The sequence below is a fragment of the Muntiacus reevesi genome, chromosome 3 (assembly GCF_963930625.1).
Source record: "Muntiacus reevesi chromosome 3, mMunRee1.1, whole genome shotgun sequence".
Taxonomy (NCBI): Eukaryota; Metazoa; Chordata; class Mammalia; order Artiodactyla; family Cervidae; genus Muntiacus; species Muntiacus reevesi.
The window spans coordinates 261,906,012-261,926,997 of NC_089251.1; the positions used below are offsets into that span (position 1 = coordinate 261,906,012).

At 37.0% G+C, this 20,986-nt stretch overlaps 1 protein-coding gene across 2 annotated transcripts in view; it reads right to left on the reverse strand.

The window, feature by feature from the left end:
* The window catches only part of COL5A2 (collagen type V alpha 2 chain), a 148,486-nt gene that overhangs the window by 19,870 nt on the left and 107,630 nt on the right, over positions 1–20,986 (reverse strand). The window contains exons 19-41 of one of the 2 annotated variants that reach the window (XM_065931911.1): positions 20,688–20,786; positions 20,299–20,343; positions 20,087–20,185; positions 18,754–18,807; positions 18,424–18,531; positions 16,374–16,427; positions 15,692–15,790; positions 14,472–14,525; positions 13,553–13,651; positions 13,393–13,446; positions 13,247–13,300; positions 12,203–12,256; positions 11,340–11,393; positions 6,276–6,320; positions 5,851–5,949; positions 4,685–4,792; positions 4,343–4,396; positions 2,119–2,172; positions 1,851–1,904; positions 1,376–1,429; positions 863–970; positions 695–748; positions 99–152 (exon numbers count right to left, since the gene is read on the reverse strand). In XM_065931911.1, the coding sequence (XP_065787983.1) occupies positions 99–152; positions 695–748; positions 863–970; positions 1,376–1,429; positions 1,851–1,904; positions 2,119–2,172; positions 4,343–4,396; positions 4,685–4,792; positions 5,851–5,949; positions 6,276–6,320; positions 11,340–11,393; positions 12,203–12,256; positions 13,247–13,300; positions 13,393–13,446; positions 13,553–13,651; positions 14,472–14,525; positions 15,692–15,790; positions 16,374–16,427; positions 18,424–18,531; positions 18,754–18,807; positions 20,087–20,185; positions 20,299–20,343; positions 20,688–20,786 (1,611 nt within the window). The remainder of the gene's footprint in view (positions 1–98; positions 153–694; positions 749–862; positions 971–1,375; positions 1,430–1,850; positions 1,905–2,118; positions 2,173–4,342; positions 4,397–4,684; positions 4,793–5,850; positions 5,950–6,275; positions 6,321–11,339; positions 11,394–12,202; positions 12,257–13,246; positions 13,301–13,392; positions 13,447–13,552; positions 13,652–14,471; positions 14,526–15,691; positions 15,791–16,373; positions 16,428–18,423; positions 18,532–18,753; positions 18,808–20,086; positions 20,186–20,298; positions 20,344–20,687; positions 20,787–20,986) is intronic. The other variant, XM_065931912.1, reaches the window with a different exon arrangement.

Sequence of the window (20,986 nt, forward strand, 5' to 3'; positions counted from 1 at the left end):
TGTGTATCATTATAATATGTACATGTGTATGTTTGTGTGTGTTTTTATGTGTTGTGTGTGTTCCACTATCAGTGATTTCAATTATTGAATTAACTTACAGCAGGACCTGGAGGTCCAACTCTTCCAGCAGAACCAGGAAATCCTGTAGCACCCTAGAAATATAATATCATACAAGCAATTTTAAAATAAAAAATAGTTATATATACTTTCTAGGGCCTACTTATTTTACAGGGATACCTAGGACTTTATATCCCTTTCCCTGTTGTGAGCAATAAATTTTTTTCTTGTATCCTGCTTTCGTGAATGGATCGGGATTAACTGGTAGGAAGGATGCTATTTTTCTCTTTCCACTTTCCATTTATCTTGAACATATACAAGTATATTGAAGACGAGCACTAGGATCACATTAGAATTTCTTATGTAATTCTGTTGAATTACATAAAGTGGGTTCATATTATTCATTCCCTCTTCCATAGGTAATCTATTATTTAGGTTATATATGAGGAAACTGGGTCTCCAAAGTCATAAAACTAATTTTAATGCAGATTGTCATCCAAGTTCAGCACTTTTTCGACTGCAATATATACAAATAAAAATTGGTTGTTACAGCTTCAAAGGAACTTTAAGATGGCTATAAAGTACTAGGTATCTGTGACTAGCTATGCATAATTCCCAGAGCTTCAAACCAACTTACAGGTGGACCCTGAGTTCCTCGACCACCTTTCAGTCCGGGAACACCATTAGGACCCTAAACAGAAAGAAACAAACAAAAAGGTGCTGCAGTAAAGAAAGATGGTCTAAACACAAGGTCTGAACGGTGGGAACTGGACTCAAGTTGTATCTTGTTTTACTTTAAACTCACATGAGGCCCTGGGGATCCTGCTAGCCCTTGTGGTCCAGGGGAGCCAGCATCTCCCTTCTGCCCAGGCTCTCCAGGTTCACCTTTCACTCCAGGCTGCCCATCAGGACCCTACACCAAAAAATAAATAAGGAAACGGCTGCGACACCTACAGACAAATTTTTCATAATAATTGTCATTTATTCATATATTACAAAACGGCGATTTGTAATCAGTATAAAAGCTTAGAAGAAAAAAAAACACCCAATGAGATCTTTGAAGACAGTCTGAAAAAGTAAGTTATGCCACCACATTGTTTATTATAAAAGTACATAATTCAAAATAATGCAGATGCATCCATTGTGTGCCAGTTCATGAAAAAAAAAAAAAAAGTATTGAAAATGAGACTATTGCCTAGAAAACTATGTTTTCCAAAATCTTGAATATACCTTCAAAACAAATGACAGTGATAATTAAATTCATTGCTGTAGCAAAAAGAATGATCATTTGTAAATTCAGGACATTTAAAAATCATACCTGGGGTCCAGCAAAACCAACAGCCCCAGTCGGGCCATTTTCACCACGTGAACCCTAGAAGACAAACATTACTGTAGGTTTCACACATTATTCTAAATAGGAACAGTATTTTTAAATACAATTTTATAAATCTGTAGTGTCTTGAAATGTACATATAGAGAAATTAGACATGTTGCTTGAGGAAGACTCCTAAGGGTGATATAGAGATGAGGGTCATAAAAAAAAAAAAAATTCCAAGTCTCAAAGAAGCTTCTGATTATTTAGTAAATGAGCTGCTTACATAGACTTAATAGACTGTATAGAAATAATACACTGATTTTTTTTTTAAGTGTAATAAGAAAAGTAAAAGGTGAAAACCAGGAAGTTAAAAGTAACCTAACCCAACAGGCATGGTTTCATATAAATATCAAGACAAAATGATGGCTTCTTTTACTGCTCAATCTCAACTACAGAACATCAAAATACTGTCACTTACGGGATTGCCACGGGAGCCAGGTGGGCCAACTAAACCTCGAGGGCCGGGTTCTCCCTGAAAAGCAGATTTTGGATGGTTATTGTCCAAAGCAACGGGAAAACACAGTACAATTGTAGAACATGGTGCTCGACATTGGGTGGATGGGAGGAGAACTCTGAGATGATCTAGCCCAGCCACCATATTTTATGAAAGAGAAAACGTTATGAAAAAGAGCCAGCACTCAGATCTCAGAATTTTGAGTCCACAAGATAACAACTTTTGACATTACCTTTTCTCCAGTAGGGCCTGAAGGACCTGGAGGGCCCAAGGGACCCGGAAGACCCTGTCAATGAACATAGCATAGGCATATTGAGGAAAAGAATGTGCAGAAATCTCCACATTTAAACAAACAAAGAAGGTACTATTTTGTTACAGATGACTGCTTTTGTAAAACATTACCTGTAATAAATGATACAATCTGTATATTCTCAATATTTTTACATCTAGGCTAAAACAATTCCCAGGGGATTCTCTCCACAAAACGTTTCAATCTGTTTCATCCAACTCAACTCATCTATATACATAACACTGTCTTCAAACATTAGTCTGAAAGCAGTGCTATCCTTCAACAATGTTTCTGTGTTTCTTAGCTTGTTTAATTTTACTAATATCTATTTGAAATTTGACAATAGACTGAAAAGGCTTTTCTTATTTTCTATAGAATACTTTTTTCTTAAACTATACAAGTGAAATATCATTCCTTTATTTTTTAGAAAAGTGAAATTGTGCTAAAGCCCTGTTTTCCACATTCCTCTGTGATGAAAATGAATGGAACCACCCCACTGCCCTGAAGGTGATGATGTTCTTTGGCTCAGAGTATAGCAGAGCGACACGTGGGGTTTTCTTGACACACAAGCACAGTTTTTAAACTGCTGCACTGCATTGGAGCCCTTCCTAAAACATGTTTTCTCTCTGATATTTGTGTATTGCTTTTTCACAAGAAACTCAGATACTCCTTTGCCATTTAATTTATGTATGCATTACAGAAGAAACTTAGGGAATAAAATGACTTTTTAATTTTATGTTGTATTTTAAGACAAGAACATGAGAAAACTGTGATCTTAAATTCTCTAGATCTATAACGAAACAATATTCTGCCATTCACCTAATACACTTCCTTAAAAGATTTGATTGAATATAAAGGCGACTACACTAAAATTTTTTCCCCTTTATATGAGATAAATTCTCTGCTTCTTGCCTGAAACAACGTGTTTCCCTCACTAAAAATTAAGCAGTCATTGCTTAAATCTTGATCCTATTGCACTGCAGTTTCAAAGTATTCAATAGTTCAAAGGAGCAATAGATGGATATTTCTCCTTAAAATAAACTGACAGCACATCATTCCTTCAAACAGCTCTTCATTATTTACTGTGCACTCCAGACCAACTGTGATGTGAAGCACAAACAATAAACCAGATTCACTTAGGCCACTTTTGAAATATTGAATGGAATGTTAGATTTAATTAAAAGGCAAAGATACTTTGACTTCATAGTTTGCTAAATTGTTTCACCTTTAACTAACTTTCCAGAAAAAGAAAAAAGGAATTATTATAATAAGGCTAAAACTTTCCTATAATATACTTTTTTAAATCAAAATTTAATATAATCAGTGTATTAATAGTGACTCAATGGGCAGAATCAAAATACTAACAGCAGCTCAGTGTCATTTCTTTCTTTAATAGCACAACTGCTGTTGTCAGGGTAGAGCATGACAACTAACAGCAGACTAAGTCATACTGAATCAGAAACTATTTAGCAAATATCAGGCACTATTTCCAGAAAACGTTGACTATCTGAGTGACTAACTATCTGCTCTTACCTGAGAGAATCATTCATGTCTGAAAATATATCTTCGTTCTGATTGTTTGATTATCCTTAGAATTGCAAATACATTCTAGTTTTGAGGACATAAAGCTTGTTAAGCCTCAATTTCTGGAAGGGCATTAAACAATCCTCCTTTACATTTCGCTTGTTCAGTCTCATTAATGATGATTCATTGTGCAGTAATTTTCTCACACCTGACATCTAGAATTTTGAGAAACATTCACCACACCTTTGGTTACTCGGTAAAACTCTACTTGCCTACACTGGAAGGAAGTCTAAGATGACTCATTAGATTAGCATTTTAATAAACAGAAACTTTGCATATAGAATAAATATGATAGAGAAGGAAAAAGAGGGCCCCATTGCTTAAAGCATCAATTTCATATGCACAGTAAAAATGTCTTATTTCATTCTCTCAATAATGACTCTATTTTTTTTGGCTTGTTCTAATTCAAGGTAAGCAAATGAATATCCACAGGCCATCAATGTCAAATCTCAGATCTCATCATTCTCCCAAATCCTGACCACCACAGAAACATGAGGCTTATTCTAGAAAGTTCTGGCAAACTCATACAGTAATGATGATGTTGATTCCTAGCCCTGCCACTGAAAAGAATGGTTTCACTTACTCTTGCTCCATCATTTCCAGCTGTACCTTCAGCACCTTTTTCTCCTATGCCACCCTGCGAAAACACACAAAATGCCATTTATTCACTTACGTGTCTTCTTCCTACACTGGCATGGAGGCTTCATGAGAGCAAGAGCTCATCTCTAATGTTCACAGCTGTATCCCCTTGGGCCTAGAACAACGGTGGGAGCAATGCAGTTGGGACTGCATTTTCTAAGTACATGTATACTGAAAGAATGAACGACTTGCAACTTAGGATGGCAGAAGTAAAAGTCTGCCCAGAAAATCATTATCAGCAGAAAATCTAAATGGATGAATAAAATAAATAAATAAATAAACTTACTCTGTCACCCTTGGGGCCAGGAGTTCCAGCAATTCCCCTTTCTCCTGGCATACCTTGAAGACCTGGTGGGCCTGTATCTCCAGGGGTTCCAGGTGGTCCCGGACTGCCCTAAAATGAACCAACAATAAGTAAGCTCATCTATATATTAAGGTTTAGCCACATGGAATCCCTGTTTTGGTAGACCAAAATGTAGAATCTTGGAAATTACGTATGGTTCAACCTAATGCTTATATTTTTCATTTGGGAAAACTGTCTCTGAGGTCATTATTTTTTCTTTAAATAATACCTTTCTGTTTTGACTGTTGCTTTGCTTTCAGATTTCCTCTTTGGGAAAACTGGGTACTGATTCAAACAAAAATGAAAGAATTGCCTTTTTATTTTCTTTTATTGGCAACATCATAAGGATTCTAATAAGAAAAAGAAGACATTACATTTAGAGAGTACATCCATTCTCTCTCTAAAGAACCCATGAAATGAAGCTGGTTTTCAGGCTTATTCAGTAGTGAAACTGAAGTAGATCTTACACAATCTTACACAATCTCTGAAGGTGATAAGGTATCTAACATCTGATCGCAAAAATTTCTGCTCTAGTAGTTTGCACTGAAAATGGCCACATTATCTTCTACCAACTTTAGAATGGGACCCAAAAGGAAATGGTGCTGATTTTTGCTTTATAATGCATTATACTTTCAGATTTCAAAAATGACATACTTTTATACATTTGGTGAGCAGAACTGCAGAAACTATGACAAGGGAAATGGAGCATATGATTAGGAACATCTCCTAATAAATTATGCAATTTTCCATTTCTTGCCTCTGCTTATAAATAAAAGTCCTTAGGGAAACATATAAATAAATTTTGGAAATTGTTTTGTATATGAGGAAATATCACTACCTTGTGTACTGCGTCATAAACCCCATCAAGGAAGAGACCCCTTTATACCCGACTCTTTAACATCAAAGAAAATCAAGTAGGTGCTCTTTAAATATTTGTTAAAGAAATTTCTTTGGAAAAACAAGAGAAATAAATTCTAGTACCATCATGTGTCTATTAACCGGTAAGTTAGAAATCAGCGCAATATTGTAAAGCAACTATTTTGCAATAAAATATTTTAACAAGTAAAAAATTAATTAATAAAAATTACTGAGCCCACTACCACACTTACTTTTGGACCATCAGGACCATGTCCTCCAGCCATGCCTTTCTCACCAGGAAGTCCAGTTATTCCTGGTTCTCCTCTCTCCCCTGGATTTCCTCGTTCTCCCTATACAACACAGAAATGACAAACAGTCTCAGTGCTTGATCTGAAAATGGATTTAAATATGTTTCCAGAAATCTGAAAAGTGACTTCTGGGAGAAAATTTAGAGATGAGCAACCATTAAGACTCAATTTTTTAATTTAGTGAGAAGAAATGAACTTGAAGCATATGCTGGCTTCACAGCACAGACTATTTCTCATCAGACTGATTTTCATCATGTAAAAGAACTGCAATGAATAAAATAAAGGCCAAGTTTAAGATGAAAGATGGTTTTATAAACTGAAGCCAATGGAAACACAGTAAATCAAAAAAAGAAGAAGAAAATACTTACTCTAGGTCCTAATGGGCCAACTGCCCCAGGATCTCCAGGAACCCCCTATAAAATACATTTTTTAAAATGAAAAACTTTCAACTAAATTTTAGATATTTATTAGCAAGTTTTCCAGATCATATACCTAATTTCTTCTCTAATACATTACTGGACATCTGACTAAGTCCATAATATTGAGTAAAGAAAAATGTGTATACTTTTATAAACGAGGGGATATCATATATACATCATATGGAAATACCTGGATGACTGCTTTTTGGCAATGAGCACAGGCAAAATATTATCTCACAAAGATAGTACATTACTTAGTGACAAAGCAAAAGAACTTTAATTTCCTAACGGAATATGAAAAACTTTTAGCAGAGGAAAGTGAAATTAAAACTAATGAAGTACTGATCTTTAAAATAAGAACAACTTAATTCAATTTACTAAATATTTCTTGAACACAGAATATAGACAACACACTCTGCTAGAAATTGTAAGTTCAAACTAATGCAGTAATGACTATGTTAAAAGTCTTAACTAAAAGCTCTTAACTAAAGGAAAATTTGTCACTTAAAATTACAAGTTCAATTGTGTATTATAATAATGATACAAATGTTATTTGTATTTAATAAAAATAATAACTTTATCAAGTAGGCCTCCAGTTTTATCCCTTTAAATGTACTATCTTCATTGTGGCATAATCTTCCTAAAGCCCAAATTTCATAGTATTTCTCTCTAATTAAAAGCCCTTCCTTAGCTTCCCATTACTCTAGTAATAAGAACAAATTAGACTTAAAACTTTCCCTGTCATCCTCTAACCTTATCTTCATCCTCTTCAAGTTGTTACCATATTTCTGACTTACCAAACATTTTCAGCACCTAAATTGATCAGCAAACCTTTGCACTTGCTGTTTCCATTTCCTAGAATATTTTCCTACCTTCCCTCCTCCCGACTTACCATCATTTATCCTTCAGATTACATAAAAGATACTACTTTGTTGGGAAAATTTTTTCTAAACCTCCAATGTCTGAATTAGGTGCATCCTCTAGATTTACACATACATAGTGCCTCCCTTATCACTGCACTTAAAACATGCTATTGTCATAACTGTCTTTCTATACTCTCTGTCGCTATTAAAATAAAAATTAAGGCAAGGTCCAATTCATCTTATTCAATTGGTTAAGGCCAAAGTTTAGTAGAGCTTAGGACAAAGTGCTCAGCAAATATTTGTTTAAAAGTTAAATGAATGAATAAATCACTCCAAGAAACATAAATTATATAAACCTATATGTTGGTAAAATGATATAAATAAAATGGTAATTTTCTGTTCAAAACTGTTTATGAAGTCTCCAGTAAAATTCTACAGTTCCAATAAGACATATTTAGTGATTAATAACACAATCCTATAAGCACTTGACATCATATTGGCTGTGTGATTTTGGAAAAATTACTTAATATCTATGTGCCTCATATTCCTCATCTGTAAAATGAGCTACCCAACGTCCAAGGTCAGGGGTGGTGGCAGAGAACCTACCCCACGTCCAAGGTCAGGGGCGGCAGCTGAGAGGAGTTACCCCACATCCAAAGTAAGGAACAGCACCTATGCTGCAGCAGCCGTGAAGAGATACCCCACATCCAAGGTAAGAGAAACACAAGTAACAGGGTAGGTGTTGAGAGAGGGCATCAGAGGGCAAACAGACCAAAACCACAATCACAGACAACTAGCCAATCCGATCACACGGACCATAGCTTGTCTAACTCAATGAAACTAAGCCATGCCATCTGGGGCCACCCAAGACGGTCAGGTCATGGTGCAGAGGTCTGACAGAATGTGGTCCACTGGAGAAGGGAATGGCAAACCACTTCAGTATTCTTGCCTTGAGATCCCCATGAACAGTATGAAAAGGTAAAAAGATAGGGCACTGAAAGATGAACTCTCCAGGTTGGTAGGTGCCCAACATGCTACTGGGGATCAGTGGAGAAATAGCTCCAGAAAGAATGAAGGGATGGAACCAAAGCAAAGACACATCCAGTTGTGGATGTGACTGGTGATAGAAGTGAGGTCCAATGCTGTAAAGAGTAATATTGCATAGGAACCTGGAATGCTAGGTCCATGAATGAAGGCAAATTGGAAGTGGTCAATAGGAGATGACAAGAGTGAACGTAGACATTCTAGGAATCAGTGAACTAAGATGGACTGGAATGGGTGAATTTAACTCAAAGGACCAAAATATCCACCACTGTGGGCAGGAATCCCTTAGAAGAAACAGAGTAGCCATCATGGTCAACAAAAGAGTCTGAAATGCAGTACTTGGATGCAATCTCAAAAATGACAGAATGATCGTTTCCAAGGCAAATCATTCAATATCACGGTAATCCAAGTCTATGCTCCGATCAGTAACGCTGAAGAAGCTGAAGTTGAACGGTTCTATGAAGACCTACAAGACCTTTTAGATCTAACACCCAAAAAAGATGTCCTTTTCATTATAGGGGACTAGAATGCAAAAGTAGGAAGTTAAGAAACACCTGGAGTAACAGGCAAATTTGGCCTTGGAGTACAGAATGAAGCGGGGCAAAGGCTAATAGAATTTTGCCAAGAGAACTCACTGGTCATAGCAAACACCCCCTTCCAACAACACAAGAGAAGACTCTACACAAGGACATCACCACATGGTCAACACCGAAATCAGATTGCTTATATTCTCTGCAGCCAAAGATGGAGAAGCACTACAGAGTCAGCAAAAACAAGACCAGGAGCTGACTGTGGCTCAGATCATGAACTCCTTATTGCCAAATTCAGACATAAATTGAAAAAGTAGGGAAGACCACTAGACCATTCAGGTATGACCTAAATCAAATGTCTTATGATTATACAATGGAAGTGAGAAATAGATTTAAGAGACTAGATCTGATAGATAGAGTGCCTGATGAACTATGGAAAGAGGTTCATGACATTGTACAGGAGAGAGGGATTAAGACCATCCCCAAGAAAAAAAATGCAAAAAAGAAAAATGGCTCTCTGAGGAGGCCTTACAAATAGCTGTGAAAAGAAGAGAAGTGAAAAGCAAAGGAGAAAAGGAAAGATATACCCATCTGAATTCAGAGTTCCAAAGAATAACAAGGAGAGATAAAAAAAAAAAATCCTTCCTCAGCGATCAATGCAAAGAAATAGTGGAAAACAATAGAATGAGAACAACTAGAGATCTCTTCAAGAAAATTAGAGATATCAAGGGAACATTGCATGCAAAGATGGGCTCAATAAAGGACAGAATGGTATGGACTTAACAGAAACAGAAGATATTAAGAGGAGGTGGCAAGAATACACAGAAGAACTGTACAAAAAAGATCTTCATGACCCAGAAAATCAGAAAGGTGTGATTACTCACCTAGTGCCAGACATCCTGGAATGTGAAGTCAGGTGGGCCTTAGGAAGCATCACTATGAACAAAGCTAATGGAGGTGATGGAATTCCAGTTGAGCTATTTCAAATCCTAAAAGATGACGCTGCGGAAGTGCTGCACTCAATATATCAGCAAATTTGGAAAACTCAGCAGGGGCCAGAGGACTAGAAAAGGTCAGTTTTCATTCCAGTCCCAAAGAAAGACAACCCCAAAGAATGCTCAAACTGCTGCACAATTGTACTCATCTCACACACTAGTAAAGTAATGCTCAAAATTCTCCAAGCCAGGCTTCAGCAATACGTGATCCGTGAACTTCCAGATGTTCAAACTGGTTTTAGAAAAGGCAGAAGAACCAGAGATCAAATTGCCAAATCTGCTGGATCATCAAAAAAGCAAGAGTTCCAGAAAAACATCTACATCTGCTTTATTGACTATGCCAAAGCCTTTGACCGTGTGGATCACAATAAACTTTGGAAAATTCTGAAAGCGATGGGAATACCAGACCACCTGACCTGCCTCTTGAGAAGCAAGGTCTGTATGCAGGTCAGGAAGCAACAGTTAGAACTGGACATGGAAAAACAGACTGGCTCCAAATAGGAAAAGGAATATGTCGAGGCTGTATGTTGTCACCCTGCTTATTTAACTTATATACAGAGTACATCATGAGAAATGCTGGGCTGGAAGAAGCACAAGCTGGAATCAAGATTGCCGGGAGAAATATCAATAACCTCAGATATGCAGATGACACCACCCTTATGGCAGAAAGTGAAGAAGAACTAAAGAGCCTCTTGATGAAAGTGAAAGAGGAGAGTGAAAAAGTTGGCTAAAGCTCAACTTTCAGAAAACTAAGATCATGGCATCCAACCCCATCACTTCATGGCAAATAGATGGGGAAACAGTGGAAACAGTGGCTGACTTTATTTTGGGGGGCTCCAAAATCACTACAGATGGTGATTGCAGCCATGAAATTAAAAGACACTTACTCCTTGGAAGGAAAGTTGTGACCAACCTAGATAGCATATTAAAAAGCAGAGACGTTAACTTTGCCAACAAAGGTCTGTCTAGTCAAGGCTATGGTTTTTCCAGTAGCCATGTATGGATGTGAGAGTTAGACTACGAAGAAAGCTGAGAGCCAAAGAATGGATGCTTTTGAACTGTGGTGTTGGGGAAGACTCTTGAGAGTCCCTTGGACTGCAAGGAGATCCAACCAGTCCATCCTAAAGGAGATCAGTCCTGGGTGCTCATTGGAAGGACTGATGCTGAAGCTGAAACTCCAGTACTTTGGCCACCTGCTGCAAAGAGCTGACTCATTGGAAAACACCCTGATGCTGGGAGGGATTGGGGGCAGGAGGAGAAGGGGACGACGGAGGATGAGATGGCTGGATGGCATCACCGACTGATGGACATGAGTTTGAGTAAACTCCAGGAGTTTGTGATAGACAGGGAGGCCTGGTGTGCTGCGGTTCATGTGGTGGCAAAGAGTCGAACACAGCTGAGTGACTGAACTAAACTGAACTGAAAATGGGGATTATAATAATACCTAGTACATAAAAGTTCTTTTGAGGATTAAAATAGATAATTAATTTAAAGCAAAGCAGAATAAAGCCTGACACATAGTAAGTGATATTATAAGTCAGAAATTTTTAGTATTACTACTTTTATTACTCAAAAACTTACCTGATCACCTGGCTTTCCACCTTCCCCAGGAGGCCCTGGAGGACCAGGAAGCCCCTAAAGTAAAAGTAAGAACATAAACCTGTGTCTCCATGGAAGTTAATAGGCCACTAGTGTTAACACTTCACCCTTTACAATGTATGGAGCTCCCTTACTATTTTCAAGAACATGTATCATGTTCAAACAAAAGTTGAGCAAAATAAAACTATAAACCTATACCCTCCAATATAACACAGCAGCTAATCCTTTTGTGGGTGCAGATTTTCATTTGCACACCACTTAGCAAAAATGATTATGTAGCAATAGGTTCTTTATATTTGTGAAGTATTTAACGGCTCTCAGAACAACATTTTAGGCTGATAGAATAAATATGGAAAGTTAGCCTGAAACTTTTTCCCCAAATTATGATTACCCAATGCTATTAAATATTCTACCAACATATTTAGATAAATCACGAAAATTTGTTCAACAAAAAAATTTACGGCTGAGCTCCTTCACCTAAAAACTGTCACGACATTGTTAATCTGCTATATCTCAATACAACATAAAACATTTAAAAGAAAAATTTTAGACACCAATAAATTAGATAAGCCTTAATATAGTTAAATAAATCTTGCTGAGATATCAAAAGCATTTTATAATTTTTAATTTGTTAAAAGGTTTGGGTTTTGGTCAGTTTTTCAGGGAAAGTGTATTCCTGTTCTTTGAACAAAATTGTTTGATTTCATCCAAATGTCTATCCTATTTACTAAAAGAGGAATTGCTTCTTTGAAAATTATAGAATGTCACATCGTTCAACCTTATCCTTTTCATAAAGAAGCATTTTATTGAGGGAAGAAGGAAGGGAAGATGGGGTCAGTGCATACCTGAAAGCCGGTGGGGCCTGGAGGACCCTGCTCTCCTCTCTCCCCAGCTAGACCCTGAGTCACAAAGAAAAGAGAACCATGAACCCCAGGAGGCGGGGTTACTCGCTTCCTCTCTGCATGAACTACCCAATTATTCATATTTCTTTGCATTTCTTCCAATCACAAGTTTTTCACTTTAGCCAGATAATAAACTAGTCCTAAAAATCACCTAATGGTATTGTTTGAAGTCCTTCATGGTGTGAAAATACCTCCTAAAGCCAGCAAAGAAACTGACAACGTGTTCCTTTCTTTATCCAAACATAAGTGTCTGCAGTCAACTGTAAAATTTGTGGGAAAACTGACTATTGGACACAGACAAATTCTTTACTTTTGTATACCCAATCTAATGTTTCCATTATAGTTTCTCAGTGTTATAAAAAGTATTAATCAAACTTTCAAAACTAAAATAACTAAGCCAAGCTAACATTTTAGAAAGATATTTAAATTGCCCCAGTTCAAAACAAATAAACATGCCAAATGATAAACAGATTTTAGACTCCTAGGATGAAAATAAACCTCAAGATATTATTCCTTTAAGGAATAAGGAATAATAAGTAGAAAATAATAAATTTATATGTTTATATTATATAACTTCTATCATAATAATTCATAATTATATATAACATAATGTATTATTATTCATAATTATCTTCCAGCTTAAATAAATTTCTATAAGGTTTAATATTAGAAAAATAGGCATATTTTAAATAAAATACAGTATAAAATATTTGTCAGATACTATTTTCCTAGCTGCTATATTTTTCAACTGTGACAACATAGAGATGATGAGGTAGCTTTTGCCATTAACATTCATAGAAGCTTAAAATAAAAAGGCAAGGAGATGCCTTTTTATTTCAGCTATCAAAAGATATAACTGAAATTCTTTCACCTTGCACTTTCTTATTTGCTTCCCCCTGAAACTTATCCGTATGTAAAGTCAAGTCTTAGAGATAAGACAACCATCACTGACAAATGTAATGTGAATATATTCTCAATAAAACTTACCGGGGGCCCCACAGGACCAGAAGGACCAACTTCGCCATCTTTTCCAGGAGCTCCCTAGCATCACAGAGAGATAATATCTGAGGTGAGGCCAAGAGAATTTGGATAATTCCATTTTTTTTTTCCCTTAGCATAAAATGGTTAGTTACCCTCTGCCCAGGAACACCAGCATTTCCTGCTTCTCCAGGTTTTCCAGGATCACCCTAGAGAATCAATACAAACTAACTTTAGTTTCAATAACAACTGATTGACAGTTGTTATAGCAAGTGAGGATTATGATGAGATGGCAACATTAGACATGGTACTTACATTGCTACCTTTGGGGCCTGGAAGACCCATACTCCCAGGCTGCCCTCTGATTCCTATGGAACCTGGAGGACCTGGCCGGCCATCTTCTCCTGGAGCACCCTACAAAATTGACAGGAGGAATGCAAGTTTCACATCAATTCTAAGTATCACAGCACCCAAACTGTCACTCATTTTTGCATACTATAAAAGTTATATAAGCTTTAAATTGTGCTACATTTTTATGTTAGTAAACCAGAATAGTTGAGTATTAAAAAAAATAATGCTGAGATATTTTAGTGCTTAGAACAGAGACTTAATTCTTATTCTATATACATTTCATCTTTATATCTTTACACTCTCATATTAATAGGGGAAATCCTTCTCTTCTTTCATTTACTCTTATGTGTGGTAATGAAAACTCAGGACTTCTGTTTCACATGTACAATATAAACGAAGGGCCCAGAATATGTGAGTTGTCAAACTTTATACCTACTTATCTCTTAAATGTATAAGATTGGAAGGATATCAAGAAACAAGATTGTTACTAATAGACAAATTCTACCAATATTCATAAATACATCATTTCAACTTTTTCATTTATGTCAGAGAAGTAATCACAATCTCAAACATTTATTTCAATGTGTGATCAATTTTTGGTCAATTTGAAAATACTCAGAGCCTTAGGATTTCCTTCCAGGAGGGGAGGGTGTATTTCAGACATGATCAGCACCCACACAATCAAAAACACTGGTATTGTCCAGCTGATAGGTCATGTCTGACTCTGGAACCCCATAGACTGCAGTGCACCAGACTTCCCCATCCTTCCCTGTCTCCCAAAGTTTGCTCAACATACATTAACCTTAACTAAGGATCTTACCATTCAAGCTGCGTGTCTATTGAGAAATATTAATGTTGGTGGACTTTTGTTTAAATCACTTACCAAAGGTCCAAGTTTTCCTTCAGGACCTTGGACACCAGGATTTCCTGTCAGACCCTAAAAATTAAAAGCAACTGTCAGTTTGCTGCTGACCTACCGCTGAAGTAAAGATTCTAAAGAGTAAAAATAGCACTGCATTTAAAAGATCCAGTCCTGTTTTGCAGTGCCTGCTCTCAGGAACCTTAGGCTCCTCTAGACAAACTCAGAGCTCCGCCATGGACTTCACCCAAACTGGCTCCAGAGGATACAGGGCAGACAACACAACATGCCAACACAAGGTGGAAGCCTCCACCGGGAGAAGTCCGCCCAGCACAGCCTTCAGGGCCAGTCTCCAAGCCTCCTGTAATGGGAGCCCATGTGAGGAAATCCGTCTACATGTGAAGTGCAAGGGGCCACCCTGGTTTGAAATCTCAAGGTAACCAATTTTTTTTAACAGCACCTTGGACTTAGTATACCAGTCCTAGCAAGGCGAAGGCCCAGGTACAAGTCTCTGCAAACTCAAGAAATACAATAGCTATGCCTCCTACCAGGTTCTTAATATCCTTCAGAGTCCTCCAAGTTTAAAATCTATAGTCAGGAGTCATTTTTACTAAAAGTAATTGGCCATCCAGTGGGCATTCCACCTTCACCAGGTATCTAGAGAAGATTATCAAAGCAAAGAGGAACCCAAGGATTGGTTCTCACATAGAAGGAGAGAGAAAGGGGGGTAGGAGACTTTTACTCCTACCTCTAATGCAGGGTTCAAGATAAAGAACTTACACTGAGCCAAATTTCTCTTTCCAAGCTACTTTTGTATAATTTTTTCTCTTTAAGGGGCATTGCTGACAACTGAATATGAGTATTTACATAGTTCAAATGAATTTTCAAACGACATTTTGTAAAAGTGAAATTTACCAGGAACACTCTCTGGTAAAAGTCAAATTGTTGTTTATTAGCAAATAAAGGAAAATTATAAAAATTGATAAATTGGATTTTTTTGAATCAAGTGGTAAATTTATTAATACATACCCCTTTGAAAAAAGGAGACTAGAAGTTACTAGTTTTTTCTGTACATGATAAAAATAACAAACAATCCATAAGGAATAAAGCCAAATCCATTAAAAAAAATGCTCCAAGTTGTGATATCAAGTTACTAAAAAATAAAACCTTTAAAAAACCTTTAAAATGGATTCTCAAGAGCATAGTCCTTGGGTTGATGTAGCAAAAAGTTGCTGTGTTCTTACCCGAGCACCTGGAAGCCCAGGTTCACCTGGACGTCCTGGGTCCCCCTGACCTCCTTTAGGTCCTGAAGAGCCAACAGGACCCCTCTCTCCTTGAGCGCCCTGTTCCAAAGCAAAGTAGAACACGTCAGGAAAAAAAGGAATACAGGCAAACAAAAGCAACTGTATGTAAAACCCTTGTTTTATAAATCAAACCACTAGTGTAAAAGAATTGGTCAAAGTGGGTACAAAGACCTCTTTGTAAAGCATGTCACTTCACATTTTATTCTCATTTGGATTCCTTGTAATAAATGTTTTTCATCATTATTTAATGAAAGTTGTGTTTAAAGCCTCACTCCAATAACTTAGATTTAGAAACCCCAGAATTTTAAAAGAGTCTAAATTTCTAAAGAAAGGAAGCAAACTATATCAGCTAAAGGAAAGATTTATGGTCTGTTCTTCTCAAGAACTTCCCTGAAAAGTTTGAAAAGCAAACTCCAATATACCCCCAACTATCATCCTTCTCCCTGAGGCCTCTATAATGAAGAAACTGCACAAGAGGGATCTGGCATTAGGTCTAATATCTATGTCCAACTCTTTTCTAGATCCAGCACCCACGTGAGCCAAAGCTAGATAACCATTCTGGACAATGGCATCTTTTGCAAAAGCACCCACAAGGATGTCAGTCTTGACAAGGTAAACGTACCTTTGGTCCAGGTAAACCATCAGAGCCTGGAAAGCCACGATTGCCAGGAGCACCCTGCAAGTGACCAAAGTATGATTCTCAACTGTGGGTGTTTATGTAACATACACTGAATGGGTAATTGTTATTCTTAGTATTATAAGATTTTAGGAGATATGATCAAGCCAACACAGCAATAGATATGTATAAGAAAAAGTAACCTGACTAAACAGAAAGAAACTTTAAATTTTGAAATATATATATATATATATATATATATACATATAAGTCAGAGAACGCAATGGCACCCCACTCCAGTACTCTCGCCTGGAAAATCCTGTGGGTGGAGGAGCCTGGTGGGCTGCAGTCCATGGGGTTGCGAAGAGTTGGACACAACTGAGTGACATCACTTTCACTTTTCACTTTCATGCATTGGAGAAGGAAATGGCAACCCACACCAGTGTTCTTGCCTGGAGAATCCCAGGGACGGGGGAGCCCGGTGGGCTGCCGTCTATGGGGTCGCACAGAGTCAGACACGACTGAAGTGACTTAGCAGCAGCATATATATAAGTACTGAGCCAAAATTATTCAAATCAAGAAATATTCTAATGCTTCACTGTAAAATCAAACTTTGAGAAAAATTGATACCTAGATATAGATACAAGAGGCAAAGAAATGGTACCATGTTTGACAACCACAGTGTCAGTGATTATAAGCATTAGTATTGTCTTGGATGGGAAACTGTTTACATTCTCTGAAGTTCTGTACAAAAGTAAGGTGATATTGTTAATCTTCCTTGCAGACCGGTCTCATTATAGTCCAGTCACAGCAACTTTTTCTGATCGTTAAAGTCACTCAACCTTTACAGGCTTCCTGGATGTGCATTTGTTGCTTGCTCTGCTGAAAATGTTCTTTCTTTCAAATTTCTTGCTGACTTATCCTCATCTTATAGATCTTATCTAGATGCCAACTTCTCAAAGAATCTCATTTCCTAAACACCTAATCTAACGACACATGATTGTCATATGTCTCTACCACATCACCCTGTTATTCTCTAAATGTAAAATGTGTGATTACACTGAGGAAATCAGAGTTGAAAGAGACACATGTACCCCAGTGTTCATCGTGGCACTGTTTACAATAGCCAGGACATGGAAGCAGCCTAGATATCCATCAGCAGACGAGTGGATAACAAAGTTGTGGTACATATACACAATGGAATATTACTCAGCTATTAAAAAGAACACATTTGAATCAGTTCTAATGAGGAGGATGAAACTGTAGCCTATTATACAGAGTGAAGTAAGTCAGAAAGAAATACACCAATACGGTATATTAACGCATATATAGGGAATTTAGAAAGATGGTAACAATGACCGTATATGTGAGATAGCAAAATGGACACAGATATAAAGAACAGACTTTTGGACTCTGTGGGAGAAGGTGAGGGTGGGATGATTTGAGAGAACAGCATTGAAACATGTATATTAACATATCTGAAACAGATCACCAGTCTGAGTTTGATGCATGAGACAGGGTGCTCAGGGCTGGTGCACTGGGACAACCCAGAGAGATGGGAGGGGGAGGGAGGTGGGAGGGGGTTCAGAATGGGGGACACAGGTACACCTGCGGCTGATTCATGTCAATCTATGACAAAACCCACAATATTGTAAAATAATTAGCCTCCAATGAAAATAAATTAATTAATTAAAAAAATAAAATATGTGATTATATCTTTATTTATAGGTTGACTTATTTATTGCTTACCTCCCCACTAAACTATTGTTTACTAACTCTCCATGGAGGCTGGGACCGTAGCACTCTTGTTCACTGATGTGTCCCAAGCACCGTGTATCAAAATTGGCATGGAGCAGTTGTTCGATCAATGTTATTGAATGAATGACTAAACAATGATTAGACAGTTAGCTTCCTTAATTCACAGATAGCCATACTGAACTGTGTAATATACCTGCTAGCATTTCTCTTAACTGCTCTAGTTTTCCTCAATTTCCCAAAAGCTCCTCGAGTAATCTCCCCACAGCTATAAGAGTTTATTTTGTTATTCAAATTTTACCCTTTCTCCCATTGGGCCTGGAGGACCAACTGTTCCTGGATCACCTCGGGGACCTCGTTTGCCTTCTTCACCAGGTGGGCCAATTGGGCCCTGGATACCATGTGGCCCCTATTGAAAACAGAAGGACAGATAACAGAAAGAGCCATTCAGCAATCGGGTTACAGTCAAAAGAGTTCAGTGAGTCACAAACTTTAAACTATAGCAAGTGAACTATTTCTATCAAAAAGTATAATTCTCTTTATCACCCTTTTAAATACTTGAGTATTTTGGGCTTACACTTTGGGGTCACATTCACGTTCCTCTTATCATTTAAAAGAAATAAAACCTTACCGGTTCCCCTTTTGGTCCAGCTTCTCCTTTGAAACCTGGGACTCCTGGATCCCCCTAAAATAGGAACATAGAAAACTATAAGAACCAGGATATTTATCCAGCCCAACCTGCTTTAATTGTTACAGTGAATGGGCTTTAACAATTTCTGTAGCAGAGTCTGTACTGAATCAATAATACAGTAATTTTTTTAATGTATGTAAATCTTATAGAATGTGAGTGAAATTTTATAAAATCCAGTATTGTTAGGTAGCAATTTGTATATTTTACAGTGATCTTCAAGAGATTTACCCTTAAAATCTTATTTTTAATCATGCATAGTAGGATGATTAGAATAATTAAATTATTATTCCAATTTGACAATAAAAATTAGAACTAACAATGACAACTTCAATAGGTATATTTAGGGTCACTTTTAGGAAATAGATTTTGTTCACCCAAAACCAAAATAATTTTATATCTATGTAGTATTTATTAAGATTTGACAACTTCAAATAGGGTATTTTATGTTTAGAGTATTCTAGGATTTGGGGATTTTGTATAGGATTTTGGTCTTTATATACCAGCTGTACTTTTATTTGTGGGAACCAAATTGCTAAATTGAGAACACGATAAAATCAAATGCAAAATATCAGCAACATTTATGTTTTTATAAATTTGTCATCAGTATTTGAAAAGGATTTATCAGTGTAGCCAATTACTTGTAACAGAATCCAAAATATTTGTTTTAAGTAGTACTAGCAAAATTTTAAATTTTTTATATCAAGCTAAAAGACACATAATCACAACTTCTCAGTATTTATTTCTTAAGAACTAACCATACTACTTTACCAATAGATGAATACACAAATATAAAATTTACAAATTTCTAAAAAATATGGATATTCATTCCATATAAACAATATGTTGGAGTCACTCTTCAAGAATAAATCTCAAGATATAGCTGTCGAACACATGTTAACCACGCTGTTATTTTAAATCCCCATGAAACTTCCATATTTCCCCATATCGACTTGCAAAATAGTCTCATAATATTTATCATTCAACTATTTATAAAATTCTATGAGGTGGATCATGAAGCTATGACCTTACTATTTTAAATAAAAGAACACTAAAATTGAACAAAAGGCATTAATTTTCCATTTTGAATATAAACACATAAATTGTACATTAACATTTGGCTTCCACTTTACAAAAATTTCTATCTTCATTTGCCTCATTCAGATAAGTTACATTATCTATGTTTCACTGTATTTCATAACCTATTATTGATATTGATATTTCTCTGGTGACATGAGATGTATTATACAGGGTGATAATTTTTGAAGGACATTACCGGTTGGCCTCGAATTCCAGGAGGTCCAGTGCTACCCTGAGGTCCTGGAGATCCAGGGGGTCCTGCTAAGCCAGGAGGACCAGAAGTACCCGGAGAGCCCTATTGGAAAGCAAGAGTAATAAGCAGAGAGCTCAGCACAGTCTATGGTCACCGTCCAAAGCGCACTGTGTCCCTGTGAACTTCCCATGGCTTAAATGCAGTCAGTTACTCACCGTTGGGCCTTTGGCACCAGGTGTACCATCAGTTCCCACTGCACCCTAAAGGATACAGGAAAAGTTCACAAGATATTAAGCCATATGTTGGGTGGTATTCAGATGTCCACCCACCTTCCAAAAGGAAGCAGAAAAATTTAACCAAAAAAAAAAAAAAAAACGGGAGGGATAAAGAAATCAACCATTCTATCATAAAAGTCACTTTTATGACTAATTATCTTTTCCATAAAATAGGCAAAATTTGCAGAGTTGATAAGGGAAATGTTTTATTTGTTTTTTTTTTCCTCATGAGTTCTAAACAGTCAGAATTGAAAGAGAATATTTTAAAAGAGATTGCCTTTGTTCTGATGTTATAAAGCATGTCCAGCTTGGAGGGACAAGGAACTTACAGGAAGACCTTGGGAGCCAACAGGACCAGGTGGCCCAGTTTCACCTCTTTGCCCCTGAGGACCTTCAGGGCCTCGTGCCCCAGTGGGACCTGCTTCTCCCTAAAGGGGTACAAGAGGGAAATGTTAATTTTAGAAAAGCCTAAATGCGATGTGGTTCAAAGCTGACTGCTTGTTTGGAGTTTGACATTTTACACCTAATCGTTTGAAGAGGTCAACAGCACCAAGCAGTTTATAAGGGGTGTATGCCTGATTTTTCTTCAAGGGTGGGCATATTTCCCCACCCCTCTGGATGGTGCCTA